At 38.7% G+C, this 12,677-nt stretch overlaps 1 protein-coding gene across 36 annotated transcripts in view; it reads right to left on the bottom strand.

Annotated features, from left to right (window-relative positions):
• dlg2 (discs, large homolog 2 (Drosophila)) overlaps positions 1-12,677 on the bottom strand; it is a 1,641,316-nt gene that overhangs the window by 336,821 nt on the left and 1,291,818 nt on the right. For all 36 annotated transcript variants that reach the window (XM_051926947.1, XM_051926951.1, XM_051926957.1 and 33 more), the window contains one exon: positions 3,376-3,435. In XM_051926947.1, coding sequence (XP_051782907.1) covers positions 3,376-3,435 — 60 coding nt within the window. The remainder of the gene's footprint in view (positions 1-3,375; positions 3,436-12,677) is intronic.

Raw genomic sequence — 12,677 nt, 5'->3', positions numbered from 1 at the left:
TTGCCCATAAGCACTGTGACTTTAAAGTCCCTCTCACAGTGTCCATGGCTGTTGAAGTGGGCCGCTACAGGAACATCTGTGTTGCCATGTTTAATGTGGAACCTGTGTAAATTCATTCTCTGGCGGAGTGTTTGTCCAGTTTCTCCCACATAGAGTGCAGTGTCAGGACATTTCATGCAGAAAATTAGGTAGACTACATTAGATGATCTGCAGGAAAAGGATCCCTTGATGTGATGTTCAAGTCGGCAGTGTGGTATAACTATACGGTCTGTATCATAGATGTGGGCACATGTTTTGCATCTTTTCTGTAGGCATGGAGATGTGCCATTTTCTGTTGGTTCACTTAGGGAGCTTCGGACAATTAGTTGTTGAAGGTTTGGTGGTTGTCTGTATGCCAGGAGGGGGGGTTCAGGAAATACATTTTTCAGTGTTTGGTCATTGTTTAGTATTGGCTGAAGTTCTTTTATAATTTTTCGAAGTGTTTCAAGATGTGGGTTGTAGGTGAAAACAAGGGGGATGCGGTTCTTGTTGTCTTTGTTTTTATATTCCAGAAGGTTGTCTCTGGGTATGGCAGAAGCTCTTCTTATTTGAGTGTCTGTTGTTTTGGGGGTGTAACCTTGTCTGATGAAATCTTGTCTGAGCTCCTGCAGTTGTTGATCCCGGTCTGTTGGGTCTGAGCAAATACGATTGTGCCGTATTGCTTGGCTGAAAATAATGGAGCGCCTTATATGCTTGGGGTGGAAGCTATCACTTTTCAGGTAGGTCCGTCTGTCTGTCGGTTTGTGAAAAACAGAAGTTACAAGGGTGTTGTCTTTCAGTTGAACGGTGGTGTCAAGGAAGCTGACTTCTGTTTTTGAGTAATTCAGCTTCAGCTTTATGTTGGGGTGAAAACAATCATATTCATTATGAAAATGGAGGAGGTTTTTCTCACTGGTAGTCCAGATTATGAAGATGTCATCTATGTAACGGAGATACAACATTGGTTTTACGATGCACATTGACATGAAATCTTCCTCCAATTTTGCCATAAATAGGTTTGCATAGTGAGGTGCAAACCGACAGCCCATTAAAGTCCCCATTTGTTGCAAGTAGCAATCTTGTCCAAAAGAGAATAGATTATGTGTCAGAGTGAATTTTATCATTTCTGTTACTGACTTTGTGGGTAAATCATGTTGTTTGAGGTACATTTCACATGCCAATATGCCATCATCATGGGGGAATGTTTGTGTAAAGTGCCAAAACAACAACGTGAAACACACACACACGACATAAAATACATCTTGAAATCTAAACTGTCATTTCAACCCATCAAACTTGAGAAGGTGAGTTCTAGCGAGTACTAGGTTTTGATAGGTGAATCAAAACCTGGTATAACCAGAAAGCATAACTGTGGAATAAAGGCAAGCTTGATTAATGACTGTGTTTATTGTGTTTTAATCGATCACGGGTGATTTTATATGCCTTATGTTGACTACTGGATTACATCACTTTGTAGCTGCAGTGAATTCTTTTTTTGTGAATCTGTGTATTTTCAAGGGTTGCATTGGCTGTGTTTTTTTTTTCTTCACACAGGTCTTTTAAAGAAGACTGCACATGTCATAAAGACTTTAGACACTATAAAACAAAAAAAAATGCAAAAATACTGATAAGAAAACTATATAAAAAATACAATGCAATCGTATTATATACAGTATGTAGTGCCTGGAACATTTTTACTATATCCTAATATTCTAAAGTGACCTGCAAAAGTAAAGATTGCATTCCATATCATTTTTGTTCAAAAGCTTTGCTGCAAAATGATTATTAAATTCAGTTTAACAAGATGTGTATGGGGACAAATTTAATAAAAATGATTTGCATATTTATCTGTTGGCACCATATCTGTCTGTCAGAATGAAACAGTTTGGCTCCCATTGGAACATTTTCATGAGTTATGAGTTGTATTCTCTTTTTTTTCAATGATGAGAGTGTATTTCACTCATTTGCTGCAGGTACAGCAGCTAGAACTTCAAGTCATAGCACTCTGTGTTCAAGAAATTTAGCAATGTTTCTGTAGCACAAGGAAACTCTGACCAACAAAAGAATACAAGTTTCAAAATGACATTAAATGTGAGTGAAAAGTAAAATGCATGTCACTATTTAGTTACATGAATCGCCATTTTTAAAGAAACCTTTATAGTGTTGTACTAACAAGTAGATTGTATGCAAGACTGCTGTTTTAATAGGTGGCTCTGATGCTAGGGATCTGCACTGGCAATCGGAAAGTTGCCGGTTCGAATCCCGTAAAATGCCAAAAGGGACTCTGCTCTGTTGGGCCCTTAAGCAAGGCCCTTAACCTGCAATTGCTGAGTGCTTTGAGTAGTGAGAAAAGCGCTATATAAATGCAAACAATTATTATTATTATTATCTATACCTTATCTTTTAATTTAACTTTGGTGTTTTTGCTATACACAAAAACAAAACGCTCTTCAACTAATCTGATGCTCACGCAGTGGTTCATATTTGTGTGTACCCATCCACTTCACGGTGATTGCATCTCATATCCTAAACCCACTAGACATAGTCTTAGAAAACAAAGTCACTGTGATATCTTTAAATGCACATTTTTCATTTTTGTAATGATGCTTTTGAGGGAATCACAACAAACTGGTATCAACAAATATTTCAATGAACGCTTTGATGGTTTTTCCGTTTCATTTTCAGTCAATTACAAGATTTGTTGAAATTACCAGTATTATGTTTTCATTGTAATTATTTATTAGCATATTGTAAGACACTCAACAGGTTTTAGAGCAGCCTGCAGCCAGTCTGTTCATTTGAAAACTGACAACAAATATAATCTCTAGAAATATCTGCAGATTGTCAGTGCATGAAAAAGCATTGATGTGAAGCCAAGAGGGGAGACAAATAAGTTTTTGAAAGCATTTCTGATTATGTGTTGCAGACAACAGATTGGGGCACTGTACAGCATAAAATGGAGTTTTGTATACATCATCTCGTAATCTTTCATCGCAGAGAGAATGAGGATTGTGCTTAGATAACCCACATCCTTATATAACCCATACCTCCCTCCCACTTACTGTAAAAAATGGATAACCCATGGGTTTCATTCAGCAGTTAGAGTTCATATTTAAGTGAACAATAAAAGAAAAGTTCCATTTTTAGCCCTCCAAGCAATCCTATTTTGCCAACCAATCCTTAGCACTACACCCAGTTTTAGTACCTTTAAGGTTATTCTTTATTTTAAGATAATACAGAAAGTATAACCCATTGATGAAAATATGGTCATCAATTATTAAAAAAAGCAAAGTTTAGTTTTATAAATTCAGCAATTGGTATATGCATTAAAATTGTGAGTGGCTTTGACCATCTTACCTCAACTGGAAGTGCTGGGAATCAAACTTGTGACTGTCTGCTTCATCTAAAGAGGGATTTCTGATTAAAAATAAATAAATAAATTTAGGGTTACTAATTTATACATATTACAATCACTCAAAAAAGAAGATAAATCTTTTAAGACAGTAAGCATTAATTCAAAATTAATAACAATTTCACCCATCCAATTCTGCATTACACAGACAGAAAACACCACATGCAGCACATACACAGTTTAAATCAAACTTCTGCTTAGAAATCAAAACAAGTAAATCAAGCACTTTTCTGAAACATTGTGTTTGACAGAACATGAAAGGAGACTTAAAAAACAGCATTATAAATTTAAGTTATCACACATTCTGCAAACATCTAGAACAGAAGACAACATTTTACATTAAAAGAACAACAGAACATGAATGTAATTTAAAGAATCATGCAAATGGAAGACAGAAGATGCCAGGGATATTAAGTCATGTTTTTTCAAACCATATATAGAATATTAGAATCTTAACTGCCACTTTATAAGGGAGGTTTAAGTGGAGGACAGCCTAATATTCAATTTCAATTTCTGCCAGCTATTTAACTTATTTGACTCACTATGGGCTAAAAGCAATCCCACCTCAAACCTCTTCACTTTCTCTGTACCATTCTGAGGTTGGTTTGGGATTAGGAGGAATTGAGTCCATTTATCCTGTTTTATATTTTTAATGCTCTTGTCATGTCATAAAACAGGAACTAAACACAATTTTAACAAACTGAGTTATTGGTTCAGGCCAATTTCTCTCTCAGTTGTGATGCTTGTGCTTTTTCTCCTATGAAGAGAATTTTTCACATTAATAGGAAACAGAGGTTAGCCAAAAAAGTAAGTGTGTACAAAAGTCCTTAATACAAACAGAGAGTGTTTAACTGACTGCTTCAGGTTCATTTCAAATTGTTGATTACATTGTCGTCTTAACAGTACATTTCAAAGTTGTATTTTTTGTACACTCAAGTGCCTAGGATTTCAGATGTATTGGTAAATATGATCAATAATCAAGAATGACACATTTTACTTTTTTTAATGCACATATGCTGTACACTTTTAAAATATGTCATGCATTACTACGGTTCTATATCACCAACTCATGATAGTACAGTAGCTTTCATCTAAATATTTTACTGTTCATGCTTCCATTATCATGTCCACTTAATCCAGTTCAGGATAACAGGGGCCATAGTTCATCACAGCAGCATCTGGCATAAGGAAGAAACCAACTCTATAAAGGACATCAGTCTATCACAAGGTGATGTTATAATTATTCTGTTTGCTGCTTACATTTAACATATAAAAGTTAAGTAACTGCTTATTATTTTGAATACACTCCCACAGTCTAAAATGATGTGCCATGCATATTTGCTACTCATATACAGTGCATCCGGAAAGTATTCACAGTGCATCACTTTTTCCACATTTTGTTATGTTACAGCCTTATTCCAAAATGGATTAAATTCATTTTTTTCCTCAGAATTCTACACACAACACCCCATAATGACAACATGAAAAAGTTTACTTGAGGTTTTTGCAAATTTATTAAAAATAAAAAAATTGAGAAAGCACATGTACATAAGTATTCACAGCCTTTGCCGTAAAGCTCAAAATTGAGCTCAGGTACATCCTGTTTCCCCTGATCATCCTTGAGAAGTTTCTGCAGCTTAATTGGAGTCCACCTGTGGTAAATTCAGTTGACTGGACATGATTTGGAAAGGCACACACCTGTCTATATAAGGTCCCACAGCTGACAGTTCATGTCAGAGCACAAACCAAGCATGAAGTCAAAGGAATTGTCTGTAGACCTCCGAGACAGGATTGTCTCGAGGCACATATCTGGGGAAGGTTACAGAAAAATTTCTGCTGCTTTGAAGGTCCCAATGAGCACAGTGGCCTCCATCAGCCGTAAGTGGAAGAAGTTCGAAATCACCAGGACTCTTCCTAGAGCTGGCCGGCCATCTAAACTGAGCGATTGGGGGAGAAGGACCTTAGTCAGGGAGGTGACCAAGAACCCGATGGTCACTCTGTCAGAGCTCCAGAGGTCCTCTGTGGAGAGAGGAGAACCTTCAAGAAGGACAACCATCTCTGCAGCAATCCACCAATCAGGCCTGTATGGTAGAGTGGCCAGATGGAAGCCACTCCTTAGTAAAAGGCACATGGCAGCCCGCCTGGAGTTTGCCAAAAAGCACCTGAAGGACTCTCAGACCATGAGAAAGAAAATTCTCTGGTCTGATGAGACAAAGATTGAACTCTTTGGTGTGAATGCCAGGCATCATGTTTGGAGGAAACCTGGCACCATCCCTACAGTGAAGCATGGTGGTGGCAGCATCATGCTGTGGGGATGTTTTTCAGTGGCAGGAACTGGGAGACTAGTCAGGATAAAGGGAAAGATGACTGCAGCAATGTACAGAGACATCCTGGATGAAAACCTGCTTCAGAACGCTCTTGACCTCAGACTGGGGCGACGGTTCATCTTTCAGCAGGACAACGACCCTAAGCACACAGCCAAGATATCAAAGGAGTGGCTTCAGGACAACTCTGTGAATGTCCTTGAGTGGCCTAGCCAGAGCCCAGGCTTGAATCCGATTGAACATCTCTGGAGAGATCTTAAAATGGCTGTGCACTGACGCTTCCCATCCAACTTGATGGAGCTTGAGAGGTGCTGAAAAGAGGAATGGGTGAAACTGGCCAAGGATAGGTGCGCCAAGCTTGTGGCATCATATTCAACAAGACTTGAGGCTGTAATTGCTGCCAAAGGTGCATCGACAAAGTATTGAGCAAAGGCTGTGAATACTTATGTACATGTGATTTCTCAGTTTTTTTATCCTCTTTAATAAAATCCATTTGTCCGTCCAGGTGTCCGTGTGTGTGTGTGTGTGTGTGTGTGTGTGTGTGTGTGTCTTCTGGTGAAGTGCGCATGCGCGGGGCACAGTGCGATGCGCGATATTACTGTCAGAGAAAGTTAGAGGCGTTTTACGGAAATACAAACCAGTATTACTGCGAGAGGAAATTAAAGGTACACAATACAGTGACGCATATTACAGCCACATCCAAGCCACTATTACTGTCAGAGGAGATTAAAGGCATATTACCGACGCGCACGCCTGTATTACCACCAGAGAAAATTAAAGGTATATTACGGACGTACAAGCCACCGGACGTACAAGACAGTATTACTGTCACAGAAAATTAAAGACACACAATACACGGCGGCAGCCCACGAAGAACGGTCAGCTCAGCAAGTAAACATCAACAAAAGAGAGGCTGAAAGAAAGAAAAATACGACCAACAAAAAGAATGAGGTCAAAGTCCCTTGCCATTTAATATAAACTGTTCCTACTAATGTTTATGCACTACTGTTCTAGCGCCCATTATTGTAACGGGCTAAATGACTAGTTTTTCTAATGTAGAGAAAAGCCAAGCAAAATGACACCTTTTATTGGCTAACTAGAAAGATTACAATATGCAAGCTTTCGAGGCAACTCAGGCCCCTTCTTCAGGCATCTTGCCTGAGTTGCCTCGAAAGCTTGCATATTGTAATCTTTCTAGTTAGCCAATAAAAGGTGTCATTTTGCTTGGCTTTTCTCTACATTCATAATGGCTAACACGGTACAGCACCCTAGTACTATAGTTTTTCTAATAAATTTGCAAAAACCTCAAGTAAGCTTTTTTCACGTTGTCATTATGGGGTGTTGTGTGCAGAATTCTGAGGAAAAAAATGAATTTAATCCATTTTGGAATAAGGCTATAACATAACAAAAGGTGGGAAAAGTGATGCGCTGTGAATACTTTCTGGATGCACTGTATGCTTGAGTGTGCCTTGCAATTCACTGATGTGCTACTCACAGCTGGTTCCTGCATTGCATGCAGAGTAGAATTCATTTTCTTCCTAAGAGATTTACTTCTAACTGTGGAACAATTAAAATAATACCGGTCAGAGTCATATTCATACATGGAAATTTGTATTGTTGTCCGCATATTGTCACATTGGGTGTAACGAGGATGGACAGGTTTAGAAATGAGTACATTAGAGGGTCAGCTAAGGTTGCACGGTTGAGAGACAAAGTCAGAGAGGAGAGATTGCGTTGGTTTGTACAGGGAAGAGGAAAGATGCTGGGTATATTGGGAGAAGGATGCTAAAGATAGAGCTGCCAGGGAAGAGGAAAAGAGGAAGGCCTAAGAGAAGGTTTATGGATGTGGTGAGAGAGGACATGCAGGTGATGGGTGTAACAGAACAAGATGCAGAAGACAGGACGATATGGAAAAAAATGATCCGCTGTGGCAACCGATAACGGGAGCAGCTGAAAGAAGAAGAATGGAGTGAGTGGCTTTGCTGTCTCATAGTGCTTCCATGACAGATAGACACATTCTTTTTAGAGTTCCTTCTGGACAATTACATTTCTTCTCTGTCTTCAACCACACTGCATGCAGCCAAGAGGACTGGCAGCTTGAAATTATTTTGATGTGAATGAATGAGCATAGGGGAGTACTCTGCGATTGAGTGAGTAAAGGTATGTGAATGTACTTTGCAATTTCCTTGGTGTCTTGTCCTGTTTTTGTTCCTGTCTTGGGTCTGGTGTTGCTGGGATAGACCCCAGCACAAGGAGCTTGATAAGTGGGTCAAAAAATAAATAGATAGAATCATGCTTGTGCTGGGTGGTCTTATACACAATAATCTCGGAAAACATTTAATAAACAAACTGATTTTTAGTGAGAGTTTTATAGTTCTTACATGTGTGATTATGAAGACAAGTCATAGTAGTTACTGTACGTGTACACAATGAAATGCCTAAATAATCATTTATAATATTGGTAAAACATTAAATGCAATTAAGAATGTCTACGTACTTGAATTATTAAACATGAAAGATGTTTATACAAAAACACTCTATAATGCTGGCGTAATTGATAACTATTTAGACAAAACCATTCTAAGAGAATGTGCAGTTACAATAACATGGATTTTGTGGGTCAATTATGTAATTTCTGCTTTCTAATGTAAAACTACTGTAAAAACCTTTAGGTTGATTACAGAAGATCTGCTCAGCTCAGTCCACTTAGTGGACTAACTCTTCCTAGGAGTCAGAGCGATTCCATTACTCCTAGCATATAGAAACTGACTGTCTTGCTGTTACTGTTTTGAAATTAAATTTGAACAGAGAATCCGTCCATTATCCAACCCACTATATCCTAACTACTGGGTCAAGGGGGTCTGCTGGAGCCAATTCCAGCCAAAACAGGGCGCAAGGCAGGAAACAAACCCTGGGCAGGGCGCCAGCCCACCGCTGGACGTGCACACACACTAGGGACAATTTAGAATCGCCAATCCACCTAACCTGCATGTTTTTGGACTGTGGGAGGAAACTGGAGTACCCGGAGGAAACCCACGCAGACACTGTGAAAACATAAAAACTCCACGCAGGGAGGACCCGGGAAGGGAACCCAGGTCTCCTAACTGCGAGGCAGCAGTGCTACCCACTGCGCCACTGCCACCTGAACAGGAAGTGAGACAGACCTAAATTATATTGACGTTGACTGATTTCAGCATGTTGCAGCCTTTACAGATTCACCACTTAGTGCAAAACAATTCACGCAAATTTGAAAATGCAGCAAAAATTAATGAATTGTTTCACTTCCAGTCAAATTTGTGCCACTGACACATGAAGAATGGCATTTATTTACAGTCTGAAAGTGTTTTCATCCAGTAATTCCAAATTTATCTGTACGTCAAGGGAGTGTGGACAGTTAGAAGGCTCCAGAGATCGCCTAACCACAGACACAACCTCATAGACACAAGTCATTCAGATGAAACCAGTTCATTTACTCAAGTACCTTTCACGGAGGCTCCAGAAGTGCAATAAATGCAAATCCTACCACATTGTCTTGTTTTCTTCTCCTACTCTCCACCTCCCAGGTAAGCTTTGTCCGCTTCCACTCGATTCTGACTCGCCTGGATGAGGTCAAGTGGCTTCTTTTAACCCAGACCTGGGAGTACTTCCGGTGCTAGGGCATGGCCCGATGGAAGCACTTCTGAGTCAAACGGAAGTCCCATAAAGCAGGGGTGAGGAATCCCTGCAGCACCCCCCATGCAGCCCCCAAGGAACCTGACAAGGCTGTTCTAGGGAACTATAATATCCCTAGTGGGTAACTGTAGGGGTAACATCACCCAAGGAAGCTGTCTCTTATTGCATCAGGGGAGCCCATAGTCCTGCTGGGTTGTCTGCCCCTGTCCTTCCATTATACTCTATTCCCAGACAGGCATCTCCTGCCTGTCTTATGGGCAAGATAGGATAATGTTCACCCTGTTTCTTGTGGAGGCATAGGTTCTGGCTTCCCATCCGCTAAAGGAACCAGACTGCTTCTCGGCTGGGATACCCACCCATGTGTGTTGTCCATCACAGGAGGCTACCTACATAATGAGATTTTCCTGTGGACAAACCCAGTAACAAGTATGATGGTATATTTTAGTTTTTCTTTGTGAGGAAAATATGCTGTGTCACATTTCTAAAAAAAGTACTGCTCTCTTCCATGGCAATGTGAACAATAGACCTATATAGAATTGATTTTACTGGTATAATATGGAATTCATGCTTTATGAAGCTACACAAAAGAACAGAGGTAAAAACAGAAGTGTTCCTGGTGTTAGGAAATAATAATCCTTGCTTCCCACCAAAACTTTAAAACCTCCAAAAACTCTTTAGTGAGTTTGCATTTCACAATTGCGAAATTACATGCAAAACCATTTTAGTGTCAGTTTTACAAATCTGAATGTGAAATGAAACCTGCCTCTTTTGTACAAGTCTACCAGCTAGAAAATAATATACTAAATTGTAAAAACTGTCACAGAGCTTTGTCAGTACACAACTAGGGCACCACCAGACCAAACCGAGAAGCCGTACATAGGGTCTCACATACATTTGTTTGAATTAATCAAACCTATTTTAATTTTAAAATCATTCTTGTTTATCATGGTGCCAGACAGTGTCAACATGTTACCTGTTGGTTGGAGATGCAAATAAGAATTTCACTGTACTCGATACACATGACACTACTACTACTACTACTACTACTACTACTACTACTACTACTACTACTACTACTACATAGCTGGTAAAATAAAAGTCTAAATCCTCCTTAGATAATCAGGCAGGTGTTCTAACACCAGAAAATTGCAGAATTTGAACAAGAGATGAAACAAAACACTAAACCACACAAAAGTGTGATGCAAACTCAAAGGGAAACTGCTTGCCAAAAATTCACTATAGAGTCGAACTGATCTTTTACAATGTACTCAAGGGACAATAAGTCTGTTCAGATACAGGTATTGACTTATATACCGTCACACCTGTGACATAATGCAAGGAGATGTACCCCAGCAATGCATCATAGCAACGGCTAGCCAAAATAATGGTGCCAACAATAAAAAGAAAATGCCTTTGCAAGAGTTTCAAACATAATGGGAAAACAATTAAGCTACAATAAAAAGTTAAGGATTAGCTATATTTTAAAACCATGGGAAAAAATATACAAGTACAGAGAAAAAAATGAGGAACCTTAGAAACAATTTATAAAATCTGCATGCCATAATAGGAGGAATCTACTACCATAAACCAGTTAATATACAGGGAATATGTCGTTGAGCTATTTTGGTGTTTGTTTTCCATCACACTATTGTGTTTTGTTATACACATTTATTGTTACTTTGGTGATGCTATTTTGAGTGATGGACACTCAATACAATGCGTTGTGTGATATCATCATAATGCAACATAAAAGAAGGCTGTGCAGAGTAAGTCTGGACTTAAAAAAATCAAAATCTCACTGCGAACTTAAAGACATTAAATTAACGGCTTAGCAAGAGTCTAACAAGTATTTAGACAGCAGATTCTAGTTATTACTTTGACTCTGGTTTGCCGCTTGAACTTGACCGTGTTTAGACCATTTGTTTAACTTCCTGGCTGCTCTTTTGAAATTTCCTAAATGAAAGACTTTAATTGCTCTAAGCCAGTCACTTCTAATATGTTTTCCGTTAGGAAGTTATCATCCTGCAGGAGCATGACAGAAAATAAGCATCACTTTCCCACTGTAATGCACAATACACAACATTTCTTTTAAGCAGGGATGGTTTTAAAGCTTTTAAAATAGTTAGATTGTTTATGTATGATTTGTTTTATGTTTGAAATGTGGCTGCAGGTCCTGTTCCTTAAGCATGAATACAACAAAAAACAACTAAAGTGGTGGAGCTACATATACATAATTCAATACAGGATGTCACTTCTTTCTAAATAATGAAAATACTGAAAAGATTGTTTAAATATGACAAAATATCATTTTTGTTGTTGCACTATGCAATTTAAGGTTACTGAGGCTTGTAATTTTTTTTTAAGAATGTGAAACTTCCAGATCAGTAAGCTGAACAAATACAAATATAACAGTATGCACTTTTACAGTGTATATTTACTGATGAAAAGGTGTATAATATAAACTATTTTGAATTAAATTTTACTCATACATAATGTATTCACTCACAGAACAGTTTAATACACTTCAAGGTTGTTGGGATGGGTGGGAATTTAAATTCCACACTTTCCGGGCAGCACAGGGATTAAGGCAGGAAATACTTTTGTCAAGGTGCCTGTCCTCTATGCTAACACTCACTGACTTACACTGGGGCCAATTTACAGTCAGCGATCTACCTAATGTCCACTCCTTTAAGGCTGGGACAGAAAAAATGGAGTACCTAGGACGTACTTACTCCACACAGACAACAACTGGATGCGGGAATCCAACCCACACATACTAGATCTAGGAGACAGCAGGACTAACCACTCCACCACTGTACTGTCTAAGAGCTCGAAATATTTCATTTTATAATAATGTGAATGCAACATTGTAATCAGTAATATAAGCTTAGCAAGGGCTCTCGAGTATTTTACAAAAATTATTGCAATGAACACAAAATGTCTTTATTTCAGTTTACAATTTATTAATTTGTTCTAATATGGGTCATTGTGGCCAGACACCAAATTGGAAAGAACAGAATTCTGAGGAACAGTAACACCAGTTATAATCCCTGCAATTTACTCTGGGCATTATTCTGCGGGCAGCACCTAGGGTGTATCCTCACTAAATCCAACTTGCCTTCCTCAGCATTCCACTTCGAGACAACAGAATTGTGTGTGATTTGGTCAACATGAGCACCCTTTGGCTAGACTAATTTTTTTTTTTTTAAATAAAAAGGCAATGACAAATGGTACATTTAATATTATTAAGC

This window comes from Erpetoichthys calabaricus, chromosome 4 (assembly GCF_900747795.2).
Source record: "Erpetoichthys calabaricus chromosome 4, fErpCal1.3, whole genome shotgun sequence".
NCBI classification, from domain to species: domain Eukaryota; kingdom Metazoa; phylum Chordata; class Cladistia; order Polypteriformes; family Polypteridae; genus Erpetoichthys; species Erpetoichthys calabaricus.
This window is presented reverse-complemented; position numbering and strand designations above follow the sequence as displayed.